Consider the following 22751-nt stretch of genomic DNA (forward strand, 5'->3'; position numbering starts at 1 on the left):
GGCATGCATGCTGAAAGTTCTGGCATGAGTTGATGTTTTGGTCTTGAGTCAGAAGGTGATCTCCAGGCCAACTTCCTTCCTCTTTGGGAGACTTCAGTCTTTTCTTTAAGTCTTTTCGTAATGAGGCCCACCCACTTTATGGAGGGTAATTTTTTTTTCTCAGAGTCTACTGATTTAAATCTTAGTCACATCTGAAAATTACCTTCACAACAACATTTAAACTGGTGTTTGACCAAACAGTTTAGTACCATAGCTCGGCCAAGTTGACAGATAAAATTAACCATTACAGATACCCCATTCCATAGGCATGATACTTTTATTACTTGTATAAAAAATTCACAGAAAAGGAATTGCAAATTGTTAATAAGCATGTGGACACCCTTCTGTTTTATCTTACTGGTAAGCAGCAGGTAGTGTAAATTAACATTTTTTTAGTTACTGAAAGTTTAAAAGTTGATACTACCCTATAGTAGGTCTATCCATGAGATTGACAGAGTGGTGCCCTGCTGGAGAAAATATAGATTGGTTGATTTTTTTCTAGAAAGCAGTTTGGTGATGTTTACAAAGCCTTAAAAATAGACACATTCACACCTGTTGGTCAAGTGAATGAATTTCCAGTAATCTATACTAAGGGAACAGAGGTGTATAAAAGTTTTTTACACACACAGGTTTGGATGTGTGTGTATAAAATATTGATAAGAAAAAATAAGAATCTGTCTAAATAGAAGGATGAGAATGGTTGAATTAATTAAGATATATCTTTGTAATGCAACCAATAAAATTTTTATTTATTAATTTGCTTGCAATATATTGAGTATTAGAAACAAAAATTATATGATGTTATCATTACTCAGCAAAAATACTAAATATTTTTGTTGGTTACTTTTGGATTGTGGGATTCTGAGCTGTGTATGGCTTTCTTTTCAGTACTTTTTTATATTTTTCAAGTTTGCTGCAATAAGTATTAATACTTTTAGGATAACAGTGAAAGAACCCAAATTTGTATATATACATTGTGTTAGTAATCAATTATTCATGTTATTATAAAAATAGTTGTGACTTAAGACATGGCAAAATGTTTCATGAACATTTATAATCAGAAAATATAAATTGTTTTATTTTAGAAAATTTGAGAAATATAGCAAAGTTTAAAGAAAAAACATAAATATGCTACGATCCATGATAACTATATTTTACATACGTATTTTTAAATATAGCCTTTGGATTTTTTATGATGCATAAATGTGTATACGCATGTTATTATGATATCATTATACTATAGTCTGGTTTTTTTCCACTTTAGTACGTAAAAATATTTCTGTGTCCTTCAATATTTTTTCAAGTTTGTAATTTTTAATGTTTTTGTTTTTATCTAATTTGTTTTCAATAGATGTATCCTAATTACCAATACCCCTATTATACATTATTTTATTGATTTTTAATTATTTTAAAAATATAGTGAATTGCAGTTAATTAAGCATAAGAAATAAGTAGTAAAATGCAAAATAAATATTTTTTTTAGTTAAGTCTTTTCCAAGGTTCCATTTTATTCTGGTATCAATCAAAATATGGGACTGAAAATAGGGAAACGTTTTCTGAATTGCTTCCTATGATGAAAATAAATTTGATTAAAATTCAACATAAAAAAGAGTTTTCACATACCGACACTACATGCCTTACATAATGGCTATTCATTTTAATATTCTTCTGATTTGATTTCACCTCATTTCTATATATAACATTGTATAAAAGAAAACCTGTTGCAGGACATAATTTTTTGTAAAACTTTGTGCATATATAGCAAAAAAGGATTTTGTAAAAACCATTGTCTGTTTTCATAATCATGTTTACTACTGGTACCATATATGTCGAGGCTTTGGTATAGAGTAAAAAATGGAAAAGTTATAAATGAGGAATAGTAAATTTATCACAGAGGCAGACAAAATTGTAAAAAGTTAGAAACAGAGAGGAGGAGGCTAGTAAAAAGAATTATATATAACAAAAGCAGCAAGAGTAATTATTCTGTTAGCTCCTTGGGATCTCTGCTTCATAGTACGATATCTCCGGTGTCATCAATCCAACATGTTACACACAGGCACATACACACCCCTAAAAGAGTTATATTTTAGCTTCATTAGACACTAAAGCACTTGCTTGGTTTTTATTTTCATAATAAAATAGAAAATATGCAATGTCACTAGAGACTCTACTAATAGAGTTGCATTTAAATATAATTTCACTAAGAGCAATTTTTATATCATTTTAATTCTTGGTTTTTATATACTGTGATGTTTTTAAAATAGATTCTTAAATTACATTCCTTTTGGTGGAATCTAATTCTCCTCCCCTTGAGTGTGCACTATACTTAATGAATTATTTCTTAATAAAGAGAATATGGTAGAAGTCACAGAGTGTGATTTCCAAGGGTAGGTCATAAAAGACGTTACAGCTTCTTTCTGGCTCTTTTGGATCACCCGTACTGGAGAATGCCAACTGCTATGTCATAAGGACACTCAAGCAACCCTATGGAAATATCCATTTGGTGAGGAACTGAAGCCTCATTGCAATAACCATGTTAATGAACCATCTTGGAAGCAGGTCATTCACCTCAAAACGAGCCTTCGGATGACTACAGCCATGGCTGTTGTCTTGACTGTAACCTCATTAGGGACTGTGAGCCAGAACCACTCAGCTAAGTTGCTCTCAAATTTCTCACAGAAACTGAGATAATAAATGTTTGTTGTTTGAAGCTGCCGTTTTGTGGTAATTTGTTATGCAGCAATAGCTAACCAATAAACGAGCAGAAATGGAAAATGATTAGAACGAAAGCTACCGTTTGTAGTCATGTTCATTTAATCCTTCTCTCCGTCCCATTCGCAACTTTTTTAGATGATATGTAGCTTAGGCTAAATTCCATCTTTCAATAGAAGATTGTATTATATCTTAGTTTTATAGCCCCTTTATAACTAAAAGTATGTTCAAGTAGAAAAAAAATCATAGTCCTTAAAAAAATTCTGAGCCTGATTAAATAATATATTAACCTTAATTATACAGAAAAAGTAGGGGGGATACTGAAATGCTAGGAAATACATGAGCTAAATTTTTCTGAACATCCTATTTGAAAATTTTTTTTAAAAAGTCAACGTCTAGAATTAAAATTGCCGAAGAAAACTCTTAAATTTACCTTAGTACCATTTATTTCATGATATGTAAAAGTTTTCTCATGTCATTCTTATTTTGGAATATGTTAGAGGTTATACAGAATTCTAATTTATTTAATCTCTTTGTTAAGGATAAAGTACATCATTGTTTTGTACTTCACCTATGGGCTTGGCATAAATAAACATTTTGAAATTATTTTGAGTACAAGTTGACTGATTTATGGTAGTGGTTATATAAGGTGTAGTATATTGGTGACTATTTGCAAAGACAACTAAAATGGTTTTAAAGAATAACCTATTATCTAATTTGTTTAACCCAGAGGAAGTAATGATTATATTTAGATCATAAATGTCTTGAAGGCATTAAATATCAGAGCAGAAATCCTCTCCATTTTGAATATTTATAAATTTGTTTAACAAATATTTGAGCACCTATTGTATTCCAATAACTACGCTAGACATTTGGTTATTGGCTGGTGGACAACTTTCTGCTTTCAACAATTCAGTGTCTTCATCAGTTATCATAAATCAACAGATGTTTACCTTTCTATTTCATATCTGTCTTTAAAGGGTTTCATAACACATCATCATTTGAAATTTTTTTTTTTTTTTGGTGAGGAAGATCAGCCCTGAGCTAACATCCATGCTAATCCTCCTCTTTTTTTTTTTTTTTTTTTTTGCTGAGGAAGACTGGCTCTGAGCTAATATCTATTGCCAGTCTTCCCCCTCCCCCCACCCACCAAAGCCCCAGTAGATAGTTGTATGTCATGTTGCTGTATGTGGTACGCGGCCTCAGCATGGCCGGAGAAGTGGTACATCGGTGCACGCCCGGGATCTGAACTCCGGCCGCCAGTAGGAAAGCATGCACACTTAACCGCTAAGCCACAGGGCCGGCCCATCATTTGAATTTAAAATCATATCTTGCTCATCCTTTATCCCTGATGTTTAGTACAGTACTGATCACATATATAGTTGGTACTCAAGAAAGGTTTTTTTGAAGAAAAATCTTCAAAGTTAGGGTTTGTTTTTTAAACCTAAGCGGTAATAAAGTATGAATGTTCTTTTCATTTGGTTTTTTCTTTGACTATTTTAGTAGCCAGTTAAGGTTTTTTTTTTTTTTTCAATGCTAACTTATTTGTTTTAGGATCGTTTTTACAGTGTTTTTAACCAGAGTTGTCAGTTATAACAGCTCTTATCGTTCAGATATGCTAGATTAGTAATAAAACCCATAAACTCACCTCACAGCAGGCTTGGGGTTATAAGAGGAAAAGATCTCAGATTTCGTGCTTTTGGGCAGAAGAAAGATGACACCTAATTGATCTGAAGTGAAACATGGTCATATTTTCTGTTTTGTCCAATGAGAAATACTTGACTAATTTATTCTTTTTTAGAATTAGATAGTGTCATTTCTGAGCCAAAATGATTAAAAGGACTGATTTACATTTATTGTTTAAAGTAATTTTGCTTTAGGCAAGGGGGATATGAATTGCTCATGTACTAATTTTTAAAGGTGGTAGCATTTTAATAAGGCCCTCTATCTGAAAACTAAGTTAATGAGTAGGCTTTATTTAGCTATTACTGTGGATTTTTTTATTACTGTGACCTATCACCACCCCACATTAAGTACTATCCTATAGTTAAGTTCCTAAAACCTTGGTATATTTTAGATTTTTGTTTATTATCTTATAAGGGAGCAAAAAAAAAAATCTCTGTATAACCTTTTTGCATAATGTTTTATCATTATTAAAAATTTTTCTTGACTGTTAGACTCATACATCTTCATATAGAATATTTGGACAGTTAGAAAATTATAAAGAAGAAATTGGGAATCATGTATCTCTCCCTACCTAGGGATAACTGCTATTAATATTTTGGATACCTCTGCCTAGGTTTTTCTTTCTTCTTGCATGTTGTATTCAAATACATGTTTTTAAAAGCTCCGTCAGAATCAGGCTCTTCTCCATTTTGATTGTGTTTCTGATAGGATTTTTCTTTGTATTGGTGATAGTAGTGATGATGGTGGTTGGAATTTAAGTGGTATAAATCATAAAATTTTAACCCACGTACTCTGACTTCAGAGTCTTTGAATTTAGCCATTATATTGTGTAATTGTACTACAATTTATTTAACCATTCATGTTTTGTTGAACATTTACTTTATTTTCCACAACGTTTTATGTTAATTTTTGTTGGTATTTCTGAATGTGACCTTAGGATAAAATCCTAGAAACAGATGTACCAGTTAAAGGTTTGTATAAAGATTTATATGTTAGCGGGCACTGTGTAACTTCTGCCTATTAACTCAAAAACAGATTTATAGACAATAAACAATCCCTGAAAACCTAATAGCACATTTAAGCCAAACTAACTTTTCATTAGAAAAGCAATTTAGTTTTCCTGTCAGTTAATCTAGGGTGAAGAACTTGTGCTTTTCTGTTTTTGCCAAACGTTATATCTTGCTACGTTTCTCATGTTCCTTCCATATTATTTCATCGCTGATTACTGTGTTCAGGTTGCTTAAACAAAATGCTATATATGCCATTAATGTTTTTAGACAAAGCTCATAGAAAAATGCAAAATTAAAAGCTCAAGGGTTCGTATATGCTTATCCTTAAACTAATCAAAAGTAACTAAAGAAATCTAATGAACAGAATAGGAGACAATTGTGGTCAAATCTAAAATGAATTGCAGCTGGTTGCTACTCCAAAATGTTAATAGTTGTTTTACTGGGCTTGTGGAATTGTTAGTAGTTTTTTCTCCTTTTCTGTGGTTTTTAAGTTTGCATAATTTGAGTATATAATTTTAAATAACAAAAGAATAGCTTTGATAACATTTTTAACATATGCATTGCTAAAATATAAGATTTCTTTATCAAAGAACATTTTAAAATTCTCCCATCATGCTAAAATAAACTAATAAACTAATTCAGAACTTCTTTTGTTGGGGGCCAGCCCTGTGGCCTAGTGGTAAAGTTCGGTGCGCACCGCACCGCTTGGCGGCCTAGGTTTGTGGGCCCGGATCCTGGGTGCAGACCTATAGCACTCATCAGCCATGCTGTGGTGGCGACCCGCCTACAAAATAGGAAGATTGGCATAGATATTAGTTCAGTGCGAATCTTCCTCAGGAAAAAAAAAAAAAAAGGTTTGCAGAACTATGCTAAGTTTTCTGTGCCTCAGAATTAATACCGGAAGAACGGACAAGGGGATAAATAAATGAATAAATGTATTCTTAATCAAAATGAGATATATTATTGTTTAATATACAGAATATAAGTAGAATTAACCCAAGTCAGTACAGTAAAACACTGGGTTGTGTAACCATTTTGTGTTTGTTGAGATATAGATTTTTAAGTAAGCTTTATTTTATAATTCTTAAATGACTCCTCAATTATATTAGAATTCAGTAAAGACAACCTGATCCAAATAGTTGTCACCATTAAAAGCATGATTACTTTATAATTACTACTGATAACTACTACTACTACAGTTCATGCTAGTTTATGACTTTTAATCTCTTGAGTATCTTAGCTAACCCTGAGTTACTGGCTTAAGTTTTATACCCCAGTTGGATGAGGCAAGGTTCTAACCTAGGCCTTTTCTTTAAACCTTTTTTGTCCAATGTTCTCTTCTGTTCAATTTGCTTATGATTTTTGAGAATTGCTTGAGTCATTTTTTTTAACTCTCTGGAACAAATAAATATATTTCTTGAATTTTTTTACTCTTCTCAATTTTGATCATGCATTTTGAAAGAATGTTTGCTGGATACCAGTATTTAGCCAACACCTTTCTAATAATTTAGCATTAATTGTCATAACACATTGGGAGAACTATTATGAAAATTAGCTAAAAGTAGCAGTTAACTGGCTTTGACATATTTAATTTTAAGTGACAGTAGATTCTCAGATATATTTTTAAAGTTTAATTGCTTACTCCCTGATAAAATAACAGCTTTTAGTTTTCAGAGCATTTTCATGTGTATTATCATGTTACTAAACCTTATGACAATCCATGTCATAGAACAGTATAGGTATTATAATTATTTAGTAATTGAGAAAACCTGAATTCCAAAGAAATTAAATGTCACGAGGCTGCTTTGTTCCAGAGCAAGGGCTAGAATGTGCATTTATAAATTTAAAATTTCTTAGCCATTTTATGAATTTTATTGCTTAATTTTAGAAGTAACACCAGATTTTTAAAAAATTTTTTACTTAAAAAAAGCTTATAAAGGTTTGTACCTTTAAAATTATTAGCCCTGTAGTGGTTACTTTAAATTATTTTAGAATGAACCCATGAAAATATTTGTCATTTTTACTTGGCTGACACTGTTTCTTCCCAAATAATTATACTGTAATAGGAAAAGTAATAGCAAATAGTTATCTCATTTCTTTAGGAGAAAAAAAAAAGAAACAAACAAACAAAACCCTTCAGGACTTTATTTTGTAGTGTGCTAAGTTTCACTTAACATTTATTTCACAGATATTATTGTTTATGAAATTTTAAAAGCATGTTGTTAACGACTGTCATTGATTGAGCATATCCCCTCCCTAAGTCTCATGTGCATGATTGGAATCCTTCCACATAATTAGCAAGTTTAGGCTAATTTATTCATTCACTCATTCAAGAAGGTAATGGACTGCTGTCTTCCTTCTTTTGTTCCCCTGTATCACACAGCACAGCATAGTCCTTGGTACATACTCCTTTTTTTTTTTTTTTAACTTGCAAAGTGATACTTCTGTTGATTTGCATTTTCTTCCTAATAATTTCTATGTACATATATCACTTTTAGTTATAATTAAAGTGCCATTATAATTAGATATCTCTCTCACATGGCTTGGTCATTAGCTTTCTAATTCCTCCTAAGATTGTTCTATAAGAAAGCCCATTTTGCTCATAAAGTTGATTTTTTTTAAAAAAATTTCGTATTATTTTGTTTTTGACATGACTTGCTAATCATATACATTTGAATTTGGCGACTTGCCATTCATAGTGATGGTGGTGGTAGATGCTTATTGATTTGCTAAATACTTGTTAGAGAAAGTGAAAGTATCTTATTTTGTTGTTGTTTTTTATATTCTGGCAACTAATGAGTTGGGGATTATTTCCATTAGGCAACTGAAGAGGATACTTCCAGTTCTCTAGTGAAAGATCATCTTTTCCAGCAAGAGACAGTTGTCACCAGTGAGCCTTATAGAAGCTCAAGACCTTCTCCTTTTGAAGATCTGAATGCCAGAAGAGTCTTCTTGCAAAGCCAAGCCAATCAGGTGAGAAGATAAATATTTTTCAGTGTATTATTCATATGTATAGAAATTGGATGTATTAGAGAAGGACATTAAGACCATCTGCCCTTCATCGGAAAAAATAAACAACAACAGAAACCCAGGAGACTATGATTTATAGTGAATCAAATCCAGAATGGGACAATAAATATATAGGCCATAAAGTCCTATACAAGTGTAATAATTGAGCCATAAATTTGACTTTAAATTTTTTGATCACAGAGGTGAAAAGGGGAAATGTGTTAGTTCCATTTTCATTATCCAGGAGGAAATAGCATTTCAGCGTCTAAGGAAGCAAAAGTTTCCCTAGCTTTACTCTACGAGAAACTTCTCATATGAGACATATTATGAAAAAATGTCCTCAACAAACATATCTGTGTCAAATACACTGACAATTTTCATCAAGTTCTTTCTTGTAGCTTACCTCAGAAACTTATAATGTACTCCTAAATCAACTCAATGAAAGGGTTTACATTGGGCACTAAGGATACAGTCTTCTGATGTTTCCAGCTTGGTCTAAAAATGAACCTTGGTTGTAGGGTATAACCCTATTTTTGTGCCACTCACAAGTGTTATCAAACCTATCAGAAGACTGTTCTTGACCCTAAGTCTCTTAATGATATGGATAAATGGCTTTTGTTGTTAAATAAACATTCATAACTGTTACTCTGTGAGAACTCATGTAGTTTAAACCATACCCAGTATATGTCTACAAAATCAAAGGCCAAAGTGGTTTTAAAAAAATGTTTTAAAATATCTATTCTTCTTGATAGACGATATCTATAAGATGTATTAGTGTTGTGGCAGAGTGGCTATGCCTAAAGTCCACTTGATTCACATTTAATGATTCTCATTTTGACCTGAGGAACTCAAACGTACTGTTTGTTAGGGAAGAAATTTGCATACATTCTAGATAGTGAGACAAATCAAATGAACAACATGATAAAGCATTCAGCTCAACAAAGTATTGATATTAACTATGTTATACCATATGTGTACGCCATTAACCAGACCCCATGCTTAGAGTTGAGTAATACAAAGGAAAATAAACCCTGGTTTCTGTTTTGAAGAGTTTCTGGTGAGGTGATAGATACATGCTTATAGTGTTATGGGAGCACAGGATGGGGGCATTGAACTCATTGTGGAAAATGAGTGATTTTTTTCTAGATATGCCTAAACTTTTCAAGAGTGAGAAGACTTGTTAATCAATTCAAGAGAGTGGGGCTGGTGATGAGAATTGCGGGGGAAGAACACAGGAAGAGCAAGAGGATGAATGTTTTAGACAGAGGGAGTGTTTTTGTCAGCTTGGTCTGCCATATAAAATACCATAAATTGGGTGGCTTAAACAACAGAAATACCTTTTCTCACAATTCTGAAGGCTGGAAGTCGAAGATTAGGGTGCCAACATGGTCAATTCCTGGTGAGGGCTCTCTTCCTGGATTGCAGAGAGCCGGCTCCTCTCTGTGTCCTCACATGTTAGAGAGAGTGAACACCAGCAAGTGAATTCTTTGGTGTCTTCTGAGAAGACCAGGATCACACCCTTCATGACCTAACTACCTCCCAAAGGCCTCATCTCCAAATACCATTACATTGAGGGTTAGGATTTCATATGAATTTTGTGGGGACACAAACATTTAGTCCATAACAGGGAGCAACATTAGCAAAAGTGTGCATGATCTGGGGGAAAAACAACACAGGGTAAAAAAGAGGCAGAGAGGACAAGGGCCAGATTGTTGGGTTTTTATGTTCTGCAAAACACCTTGGACTTTATCATATTTTTTGCATCACAAACCTGGGTACACAGTCTTGTGCCAGAAGACACAAGAAACCACAGGTTAAATACAGTTGCATTTTCATAGAGTGTCAATTTTACTGAAAAACAAAAAATTCCAAAGTGGTGTAGCAGTTTACATTCCTACCAGTGGTGGGAATTTTCTTGAAAACTTGGTGTTGCCCTTGTTTTTTTGTCCAATTTGGTCACTTTGTGGAAGTAAAGTAATACTTTATTGTGATTTTAATTTATTCGTTCTTGATGTTGAGCAACTTTTTTCATATGCCTATTGACCATTTAGAAATTCTGTTTGTGAAGTACCTGTTCAAGTTTTTTGCACATCTTATATTGAGGTGTCTGTCATTTTCTTATTGATTTATAGGCATTATTTTTGTTTATTTTGGAAATAAGTTCTTTGTTGGATATATGTATTACAGATATCTTCTGCTACCCTGTGGTTTGCCTTCCACTCTCTTAATAATGCCTTTTGCCTTTTTCTTAGTTTTAATAAAAGAGAAATTTAGCAATCTTTTCCTCTATGGTGAGTGCTTTTTATGTCCTATTTAAGAAATCTTTGAGTACCCTCACCAAATCATGAAGATATTTTATTTATCTTTCAGAAGCTTTATTATTTTTCCTTTCACGTTTGATTTTTATATATGGTCGATATTAGGAGGTCAGGGTTTATTTTTTTTCCCCTGTCTGGATAGCCAATTTGTCCAGCACCATCTAGTGAAAAGTTCATGCTTTCTGAAACTTTTGCATTGTATTATCAGCTTTGTCATGCGACTATATATGTGTGGATCTGTTTCTAATCTCTATTCTGTTCCCTTAGCCTGTTTGTCTATTTCTATACCAAAGCTACACCTTTTAAATTACTGTAGCTTTATAATAATTCTGGAATCTGGGAGTTATGTCCTCCAACATTGTCTTTCAAGATTTTCTTTGTTGTTCTTGACCTATATAAATTTTAGAATCAGTTTATCAATTTCCACAAAACTCTTAGAATTTTGATTGAAATTGTATTACATTCATAAATTAGTTTGAGAGGAGCTAACATCTTGATAACATTGAATCTTCTAATCCTTAAAATGGTATATATATATCCATTTATATATCTTTCATTAGATTTATTCGTAGGTATTTGATTTTTTGTTATTCTAAATGTTGTTAAAGAACAAAAATTCAGTCAAGTAAATTTAAAGATCTGATTGGCTTTGCTCAGCGATTCATGAATCAGCAGCATCCCCTCCCATCCAGCAAACAGGTAGGAACTGTGAGGAGTTGTACAAACTGATGGAAGGTTTTTATAGGCAGAAAGAAGGTAGGGCAAAGAAGTTAAGAGTGGATTATTTCAAAGTCACCTTCCCTTAAGGGAAGGCAAGGGGGTCTTATCAGGCAAATTATCTCACTCGTGTTGATCAGGAAATTCCAAACTGGTCAGTTTAAAAATCTACTCCTGAGAGAGGCTGAAACTGCAATTCGGTTAGGCATTAAGTCTTGGTGGAGCTTAGCATAATTGACTCCATTTGGGCCCTGTTGTTTCTTTATAACAGTATATTTTGTATATTGACCTTGTGTCCAGAGACATTGTTAAATTAACTTTTTGTGTGTGTGTGTGTGTGTGTGTGTGTGTGTGAGGAATATCAGCTCTGAGCTAACATCCGTGCCAGTCCTCCTCTTTTTGCTGAGGAAGGCTGGCCCTGGGCTAACATCTGTGCCTATCTTTCTCCACTTTATGTGGGACGCCGCCACAGCATGGCCTGACAAGCGGTGCCTTGGTGTGCGCCCGGGATCCGAACCTGGGTTGCCAGCAGTGGAGCGAGCGCACTTAACCGCTACACCATGGTGCCGGCCCCAAATTAACTTATTAACTGTATACTTCAGTCTGTAGATTCTTTAGATGTTGATTTCTTGTCTTGTTGCACTGGCTAGGACTTCTAGTGCTAGGGGGGATTGAGGAAATTTTAATTTTGTTATGTATCTCAGGGGAAAGCTTTGTATATTCATCATTAACTATGATACTTGCTTTATGTTTTCATAGATGCCTTTAACTGATTAAGGGTATCTTTCTATTCCCACATGACTAAGTTTTAATCATATGCTTTTTCTCCAGTAATTGAGATAATCCTATTTTTTTCCTCTATTCTGTTGATTGGTAAATCGTAGTAATTGATTTGCAAGCTTTCAGTCTTGGAATAAACCCATCTTGGTTCCCATGTAGTATTCATTATACCTACACATATATACATACACATACATGTGCACCCTAAAAAAATGGATTGATTTATTAATATTTATCTAGGATTCTTATGTCTGTTCATGAAAGAAGTTGGCATATAATTTTCCTGTCTTATAATGTCCTGATCAGGTGTTACAGTCAAGGTATGCTAGCTTCATAAAATAAATTGGGCAGTATTTCTTTTTTGCAGTTTGTGGAAGAGTGTAAGATAGGTTGTTTTTCTTTCTTAAATGTTTGGTAGGATTCCCTGGTAAAGCCATCTGGGCCTGGAGTTTTCTTTGTCAGGTGGTTTTGAACTACAGATTCAGTTTCTTTAACAGATACAGGACTATTTGGATTTTCTAATTCTTTTTGTATTAGCTATGATAAGTTGTGTTTTGCAAGAACTTTGTCTCTTTCATCTAAATTTTCAAGTTGATTCGCATAAACGTATCTTATTTTTCATTGCTGATACTGGAAATAATGTGCCTCTCTTCCTTTGTTTTAGTTATTCTTGCTTAGGGACTTATTAATTTTATTAGCCTGTTCAACAATTTAACTTTTGGGTTTATTTACATTTGTCTTATCTATTTCACTCATTTTTTCCTCCTAACTTCTATTTCCCTACTTTCTTAGGATTTGGTTTTACTATTCTGTTTTAGCTTCTTGTGAAAGCTTAGTTCCATAATTTTTTTTAAGCCTTTTTTTCCCTAACCTGTGTATTTAAGACTTTCCATATTTTACAGGATTTTATGTTTTTTATCCTTTCATTATGGAAAATTTCAAACATCAAACGTAGAATGAATAGTGGACTTAACTGCCATGTACTGTTCTCCTTATAACATCATTCATTGGCAAAATGATGATGTACCATATTTTCATTATTATTCAGAAATGGATTGTTCAATTTCTAAACATTTGGGATTTTCTAGTTTTCTCTTTACAAATATTCATTCAAAGAATACTCTGAATGATTTTGTTCTTTAACATTTGTTGAGACTTGGTAAGTGACTCAGCATATGGTCAGCATGCCATGTGCGCTTGAAAAGAATGTGTAGTCTTAGTTGTTGGGTGCAATGTTCTTTCTATATATTAGGTCTGGTTTGTTGTTGAACAGCTATTTGAACTTATGTTCAAATCTTATATATCCTTATTAATTTTGTTTTAAATCTGCTTGTCAGTAACTGAGCAAGGTATGTTTAAAAATCTTCATGTAATCATAGAATCTTCTTTTAATTCGATTAGCTGTTTATATGTTTTGAGGCTGTTTTACATTGCATGTAATTTTACAATTGTTGTATCTTTTTGTTGAATTGACTCTTTTGTCATTGTGAGATATCCTTCTTCATCTATGGTTATACTTCTTGCCTAAAAGTCCACTTTGTCTGATATTAGTTTGGCTACATCAGTTTTCTTTTGGTTAGCGTTTGCACAGTATATATTTTTCCATCCTTTTAACATTTCTGTGTCTTATATAGAAGAAGTCTCTTTTAAACCATATATAGTTGTTGTCGTGTTTTTTCCCCCTGTCGGGGTGTCTTTGTCTTTTAGAGTATTTTGTCCTTTTACTGCAATAATTGATATATTTAAGTATAAATCTTCCATCTTGTTTGTTTTATGTTTGCCCCATTTGTTCTCTGTTCATTGTTTCCTCCCTTTTTTCCTTCACTTCGCTTACTCAAGTATATTTAACTACTTAATTTCTCCCATTTTTTAGCTAATTTGTAATACAGTTCAGTACTTTTAGTAGTTATCCTAGAGATTGCAATATTCATCATTTACTTCTTAGACTCTACCCTAAATTTTTTACCACTTCCTGGACAATGCATGGATCCTACAATACCTTAACACCATGTATCTCTCTCATTTACCTTTTGTGTTGTTGTTGTCATGAATTTTAATTCATTGTCATTCTTGTCCTCTCTCTCTATATATTTAAAACCTCCCAAAATATTATTTTATATAGTCAATATTGATTTATATTTATCTACATATTTATGATTTTTGATGTTCTGTATAAGCCCTTGTTTATTACCATACTTTCATCTAGGATCACTTGCTCTTTATTGCTGTCAGTGAATCTCAGATTTTGTTTTTCTGAAAACATCTTTTATTTCCTCCATTTTTGAAGGATGTTTTGCTGACTCGCACATTCTAAGTTACCATTTATTTTCTTTCGGCGCTTTAAGAGATGTCATACCATTAGCTTAGTTTTCCATCATTGCTATTAAGAAATATTTTCTTTATCTTTGTCTTTCAGCTTATGCTATGCCTAAGTATTAATGTTATTTATCTTGTTTGGGATTATGGAGCTTCTTGAATCTGTGGCTGATGTCTTTGAGCAGATTTAGAAATTTCTCCACCAGTATCTCTAAATTTGTTTCTGGATCTGAGGCTCAGGGAAAGATAAGGACTGGAGATAAAATTTGGGAATCATTATCTAAGGATAGAAATTAAAACTATGAGAATGGTTAGAATTACTTTGTAAGAAAAATGGTGTTCAAAACTAGAACACTGGGGATCACTAAATAGTAAAAGACAGTGAGTTAAAGAAGAACAGTCACATAGAAAGGAGTACTAGGAAAGGATAATAATGTATCAAAAGCCTAGGAAGGAGATTTGAAAGGAAAAGAGGGATTAGTTAATTAATGTCTTGTAGTTAAATGGTGCAATAAAATTTGAATTCATCTCTATAAAGGTAATTGGTAACCTTAACACAGCTTCAGTGAAATTAGGAGGTATTCATGATAGGAGAGGAAACAAAAAACAATTTTTTTTTGCTATGGGCTCCTTTCAAAAAGTTTGACTCCGAAGGCCTTCCTTTAGAGAGTAGATAAAGCTAAAGGGGTGCAGGGCCAAGGAAGGAATATGTTTATAATTTGAAGAGATAAAGAAAGTGAGAAGTTCAAGATTCAGGACAGAGAGAATGATTGATAGAGCAAAGGCACAAAGGAGACTATTAAGAACACAGGTAGAGGAATTACGCGAAAAGAGGTGGAATTACTTCATTATTCTAGGCTGAAGAGAAGTTAGGAAGAAGTATATATTTATTATGGAGTCAGAAAGTTAATGAAATTCAGACTTGATTGGTTCAGCAGTGTGGGCCCCAGCATTCTTAGATGAGCCTAAAATTTAACTGATATTTTTATTGTAGGAACTTGAATGGATGGGGGATGAAGAGAACATAAACTTTCTAGGTCGTCTGGGAACTTTTCTTCCAGAAACTCTCAATACACTTATACTATAGCAAATAAATATAGTTTGAAATATTCAAGTTAGACAAATTGAGAAAGGTTCCCTGCTAATGGATCTGATTAGTTAGGTTATTTAAGTTGCAAGAAATAGTTATTCTCAGGCTCTATCAGTTGGTCGGGGCTTATTGTGAGGACCTGGGCAAGTACCAGGCTAACAGCACATGCTCATACCACCTCCCTGGTGCCTCCAAAATTGGAACTTCAGTTAAATATCTCTTGGCTTCCCTCCTCCCCAACTAATTCTAATGCCAGTATTTCCCCTTTCGGTAAGTGCTATATCATTTACACATTTGCTCAGGGCAGAAACTTGAAGCCATCCTGACTCATTCCTCTCTTAATCTCACACCATATATAACCAATCAATCAGCAATCCTATCAGCTCTACGTTTAATGTATATTTCTTGTTCAGACCTCCATCATTTCTTACTGTTATAATCTTCTATTTTCCCTACTTCCACCCTTATCCTTCCCACTCACCCCAGCAATCTGTTCCACAGTAGCCGAAGTGATCCTTTGGAGATATAAATCAAACTTGCTCAAAACTTGGGAAAAGTTTATCATCCCATTTAGAAACATTCAGAGTTTTTGCAAAGCTGTACAACATTCTGGCTTCTCTGGAATTATTTCCTATTATTCTTTCTCGCTCAGTCTTCTAAACACCCTGACTTTCTATTTTAAATATATTAACATCTATGCCTCAGGGGCTTTGCATTTGCTCTTCCCTCTATATGGAACATTTCCCCCAAATCTTGACAGAGCTTGCTCCTCACTTCAGCACTGTGAAGCCTTCCCTAAGCACTCTAGATAAAATAGCACCCCCTTCCTGACTATATCCTTACTCTGCTTTATTTGTCTTCATGACACGTATTACTTCCTGACCTTATCTATTTAATGTTTCCTATTTCTAATTTTTTTTTTGTTTGTTCACTGATATGTTCGGGAACCCAGAAGTCCCTGAAATACAGTAAGCATCCAGTAAATGTTTGTTGAATAAATACTAACAGCATCACCTTGGAAGCAAATGATGTTGTTGGTTGGTTGGTTGGTTTGTTTTTTTTTGCGAGGAATATCAGCCCTGTGCTAACATTTGCCAATCCTCCTCTTTTTTTGCTGAGGAAGACTGGCCCTGGGCTGACATCTGTGCCCATCTTCCTCCACTTTATATGGGACGCCACCACAGTATGGGTTGCCAAGCAGTGCCTCAGTGCACGCCCGGGATCCGAACTGGCGAACCCCGGGCCGCTGCAGCGGAGCGCACGCACTTAACCACTTGCGCCGCCGGGCCGGCTCCAGCAAATGATGTTTTGAATCAACTTATTCCTAGTCTTGTTATCATCCAGTATTGGGAACTTGATTAATTTCAGATCATTTGGTAGCAAGTAACAAATTCATTCAAAATAGCTTAAGGAAAGGAGACTTTATTTTAATGACTCAGTGGCATTTCTCAGAATTTATTTTAGGAATAAATACAGCTAGGACTTTTGAGATCTGGAAAGGCATTAGATAGCTTCTCTCTTTCTTTGCTCACTTCCTCTCCTCCCTCCTGCCCTACCACATGTATCCCACATGACCATTTATCTCTGTTTCTTTTTACTATCTGTTTCATTTTGTTTCTCTGTGGTCTAGGTTCACTGTTGCCTCATTGTTTTGTAGTCTATCCTGACCATCAGTATATCAGGCTCAGGTCTTTAGTCTATATGACATTCCAACCTAGATCCCTATAGTCTCTAAACCAATTCCATATTCTTACAAGAAGGAAGCTGATTGGCTCAGCATAGGGCATATTTATATAGTATATACAGCTCTCCATTCCAAGGTTATAGGATGGGCAGATTAAGAGAGGGGATAAAACGATGCACACTCCATCTAGCATTGCCACTTTGGACAGAGCTCTTGTTCCAGGCTATCCTACAAGCTTATGGCCCACCTTTATGTCAAGTACCAGATCCAGGTTTAATCATTTATGGCTGGTTGGGAGGAGAGTTGCATGGCTAATCATGGCAATCTTTGAGTAAGGAGATGCTTCTTTCTGCTTTGTGTCAACTAGAGCTGTGAGTTTTACATTTCCTGTATAAACTTGTTATTCTGCTGTTTTTATTTAAGGTCTCTTTGCTTACTAGAACCAAACTAGGCATTAGGGAAAAGTTATTCCCTGGATAGAAATTTCTGCAATAGTGGGTGAGATCTTGGGCTTTAGATGCAGGCAGATATAGTTTTAAATCCTGACTTTTTAACTTATTTACAGTTACAAAAGTTCTAATGCTCTTTGTCTTTCTCTTTCCTCATATGTAAATAGCAATAATAATAAAACTTATTCCCAGAGTGTTATTTTAGGGGTGAAGGAAGATCATTCATTCATACATACAGTGATATGTATGTAATAGATGTGAGAGCACCTATTATGTGCCAAACCCTGAGAATAGTTGTGAACAAGAAAGTTATGAGCCCTAGCCTCATGAGGGATATCAGTGCTAGTGAGGGAGATAGACAATACATAAGTTAACAAGCTAATAATATTTCAGATAGTAATAAGTGCTATGAATTAAAGTAATGGGAAATAAAATAGTAGGAGTGTGGAGGGGAACTTCTATAGATATATAAGATGATTGGGAAAAGCTTCTGAGGAGATATTTATATGGAGATATGAATGATGTTTTAAAACAAAACAGCCATATGTAAATCTGGGAGGAAAATATTCCAAGCAGCAGCTTGGTATTTTAGAGAAACAGAAAGGCCAATGTGGCTGCAGTTTAGTGAGTGAAGGTGGTGAAACTGCAGATTACAGTTAGAGAACTTGGTAAGGTTTGGGTAGTGTAGTTTATTAAGAGGAGTTGGAGTTTTGTTCTAGTTTCAATGGGAAGCAATTGGAAGGTTTTTAATCTCCAATAAAGGTCTGATTTACATTTTAAAACATTGTTATGGTTGCTGTGTGGAGAATGGAGAGTTAGAGAATGGTCATGAGTAGAATTAAGACCAATTTAGAAAGCTATTGCTTTTATCCAGGTAAAAGATATTGGTGATTTGGACTAGATCAAGATGATGAGAAATGGTTGGATATGGGGTAAATTCTGGAGGAAGAGCCAAAAAGACTTGATAATAGATTGGATATGGAATAATATGAGGGAAAGAGAGGAGTTAAGAATGACTTCTGAGTTTGAGGTCCAAGCAGTTGAGGGGGTAATCATCTGACATGGAGAAAACCAGAGAAGACTACCTCTGCCACCACCAGTGCAACACCACTGCCACTTTCCGCTCCTGTCAGCACAGAGTAAGTAATTTGCCTAACATCCAAAGGTTGTATGTTCAAGACCACAGACACTTTAGTACATGTAGCCTCTTATATTCTAAATAATTTATGTCATGATTAAATAAACTATCATAATTATTTAGTGATTGTAAAAGACATAACTTGTCCTGACAGCCAGTGTAAATCAGATAGTAAAATAAATAAGAAAAAGTAAATAAAAGCAGTAATTAAAATTTTTAAAAGAAATTTGAACCAGAAACTCAGAAGTTGAGGATAAAATTATGATAAATATTTCTTAACCAATGAAGAATAGATGGAGTATAAAGAAAAAATTCCCAAACTTGTGTATATTAGGAAATTAAAAATATAAAAATTAAAAGCAGCATAAAAAGGAAAACAATAAAACAATCCTTTAAAAGAACAAAAATCTTTAAAAGTAGAGAGATCAGAGGAAGAAATGATAAACTAGACGAAGAACAATGAAAAGAAAAAAGTGACTTTTCTAAACATTATGGTGCTTTGAAATAGTCTGAAAACATAAAAATTGAAGAAATATATACATCCTAAGATACTGTTTCTAATTTTGTTGTTGCTATTGGGGCTGCTTGTTTTTAATGTAAAATAGGTAGACCTGGGCAGATAGTTACTGCGTTTTGTTGTTGTTGCTGTTGTTTATGTAAAACAAGCCGTGAAATCTGCATGGAATGTGACCTCTTGAATCTTTAGAATTCCTTGAAAAGGATTACATGATGAATTTTCTTAGAAAGCTGAGAGAACCCAGCAGAAGATCAGATCAGAACATCTGATATTTCAGCCTTTGCCTCAGATTAGGACCAGTGGTTGACCAGCTTGCAGAGGGTGCATGCACTCGCATGTGCACATGCAGAGATGCTCATGAACCATGTATGTTGCTTTTGGGGGGGAAATGGCATGGTAATTGGTCTGACTGGTGGGCTGTTGTGTTGATCTGGCTTAAGGACAAAACTTCTAATTCCAGAAATAACACTATAAGCCTGTTAATTTTCTTCTGAGTGAATTAAGCAATCCATAAACATTTACCTTATTTATGATCTTACTGAATTACAGACTCAGTAAGATATAGGTAAAATACTAGCTTAGCTTTAATGCTGTTTATGGTCGCAGTGGGGAACAAAGGGGAGGTTTCATGGCCAGAATAATTATAGTTTCTTAACCCTCCAGGAACTGTGGGTTGCTCAAGGGAAACTGGTCTCGGCAAGAGTCACAGTAACAGCATGGATCCTATTATCTAAATTTTTTAGATGTTTCCTAAATATTTCTTGTGATCAGATGGTTTTTAATTATTTACTTAACTGAAGTTTTACTTTTCCTACTCACATCAGATTTTATAACCCTTCTTTCCCTTTCCCTTTCGTGTTGGCCATTTTCAAACACATTAGTTTTGTCATCCATTGCTTAGGCATTTCTTTCCTTCTCAAAAGATAAAAGAAGACTCTTGTTTCTTTGGTAGTGTTATATTGTCTTAGTTTGTTGTTCTGTCAAACACATGAGTGTCTCTGTTCTTCCGGTACATTAGTAGAACTGCAATTTATACTGATATTCTTGACAGTTTTTTCACTCTAATATCATATTATAGAAGAAATGATGTGTGAAGTTGTGTAATAAAACCTGTTGGTATTCCTCCGTGGTATTTTTTCATTAACTTCTACAGAAAATAAAAACATTACTGAAAGCAACAATCAGATTTCTGAGACTCATTCTACTTTAACTTTGGGAAGTGACTCTTATTCTAATACTTAATTGTTTTCAGAATAGTTGTTAAAGTGTTATGTGTGTTTTCATGTTTAACAATTTTATACCACCTCTGTAATTGTCCTAGGAAATCGAGAAGACTGTTTTAAAATAAGAATGAGATTTTATAGTCCTTTGGCGCTTTGCTGTTCTTTTGATTCTAATATTTCATTTGAGCAGAGCCAATATCTTTAGTTTTTATCAGTGAAGAAATTCATGCGTAGAAACATTAAGTCCCTGAACAAAGTCACTAGGTTAGTAATTGTTGAGTTATTAGAATTTTAATATTTAGAGATGGTAAATACGTTTCTTTCTTCTTTTCCTCCTCCTCTTTATTTTAGCTGAAATTAAAATATTTCCCTTTATGGTAAATAGGCAGCCTTATACTTCATTAAATCTGATAATTATGGTCTGTTAATCTTTATCATAGCTGGTGCCTACTCTATGCTGGGTACTGTTTAAAGCACTTTACTTATGTAACTCATTTTAATCCTCACAACAACCACCCTGACAAACTGCCTCATTTGGGGGCTAGAAATTATCTATAGTTCATGCATGTTTTTTGTCTAGGTTTATTATGAAATTTTATAAGAAATGCAAGAAAAGTCATATTAAAATATTGGTACAAGAAGGAAAAAAGTAATTGTAAGCCGATTTTACTTTGAGCAAAATAATAGCAAAAATAGAGGCTGAAAGTAATCTGCATACCTTCTCCAGGGATTTTGGGATGTCAGAACAATCCATCTGGAGTCATATTTGCTCATAAACTTCTGCGCATCCTAGGAAATAAGGCAGTTAAGTCTGGAGATACCCAGTTTAACACTTGTAAATACAAAATATGTTCCGCCATCTTGAGTGATAGGCAGAAAAACTCATCCCAGTGGAGGAGAGAGTGGAAGTACGTACATCTTGAACTAGGTCACTGATTCATATAGTTGAGCAGGGGAAAAAACCTGGTGGATGTAACACAATGTTATAATAGACTAATATTTATCATCCCACACCCTGGGAATTTATTTGGCTTACCTTCTTTGGCTGAGGGAACTATAAACTTAAAGCTGTTCTTTTGATTGATGAGAGGGAAAAGAACTGAACTCTTCTCCCAAAATGGCAATGATAGTAGTGGTGGGGTGGTTGAAGAATGTAGTCATAATATAGAAAAGTACAAAATAGTGCTAGATAACTGCAGAGAGGGAAGTGAGCAAGTTTGGCAGACAGCTCTTAGCACAGGGGTTTTGAACATGGCTTCTGGAGCCCCAGACTATTTGGGTCTAAATTCCAGCTTCTTTATGATTGATACCTTTTCTTATCTCCAAGATTGATGTGACATAGAGAAACAAAGATTATGTGATAAAACTTTTCATAACTAGATGTTTAATGACACATTTGCTGATGTTAAAGTAAGTGACCTTCTCAGTTTATTAGGAATTAGAATAGATTTTTTTTAAAAGCTACAGTAGACATTAGCTATACATTTAATAAATATTGCAGAAGTTTCTTAACAGGAATAATGCACACTTGCATTTAGCACTGTACTGTTAGGGTTGTATACCAGTTGCCCATTTGGATGTCACCCAAAAGGCCTCACAGGGTGAATTTCCCACAGTACAGAATCTGGCTGTCAACTTGCAAATCAGAAACCTTATTTTATCAGGATATTAAGACTGGAGTCATCTTTCAGAGACTAAAATAATCAGGTTTAAGAAAATGATGCGACATGTCTGTGGTGATGGGTTGTAATTAGTATTTTGGTGGTGAACATGATGTAATCTATGCAGAAATAGAAGTATAATGATGTACACCTGAAATTTATACAATGTTATAAACCAATGTTACTGCAATAAACAAAAAATTTAAAAAAAAAGAAAATGATGCGTAAAAATCATGATGTAAAATTTAAGACATCATGTGGACTGTAGGACCAGTAGTAGCTTGTTTAGTGCATTGTCTGCATAAAGTAGATCTTCATGAGATACTAGATCATTACCAAAAGCTAGCTTCGCAAATCTGTGCTCAACAGCTTGTTTAATTGCATTTAACTGGGATGGCTTGA

At 34.0% G+C, this 22751-nt stretch overlaps 1 protein-coding gene across 1 annotated transcript in view; it reads left to right on the top strand.

Annotated features, from left to right (window-relative positions):
• The window catches only part of SPRED1 (sprouty related EVH1 domain containing 1), a 121933-nt gene that overhangs the window by 81432 nt on the left and 17750 nt on the right, over positions 1-22751 (top strand). The window contains exon 5 of the mRNA XM_058541190.1: positions 8268-8420. Coding sequence (XP_058397173.1) covers positions 8268-8420 — 153 coding nt within the window. The remainder of the gene's footprint in view (positions 1-8267; positions 8421-22751) is intronic.

The sequence above is a fragment of the Diceros bicornis genome, chromosome 5 (assembly GCF_020826845.1).
Source record: "Diceros bicornis minor isolate mBicDic1 chromosome 5, mDicBic1.mat.cur, whole genome shotgun sequence".
NCBI classification, from domain to species: domain Eukaryota; kingdom Metazoa; phylum Chordata; class Mammalia; order Perissodactyla; family Rhinocerotidae; genus Diceros; species Diceros bicornis.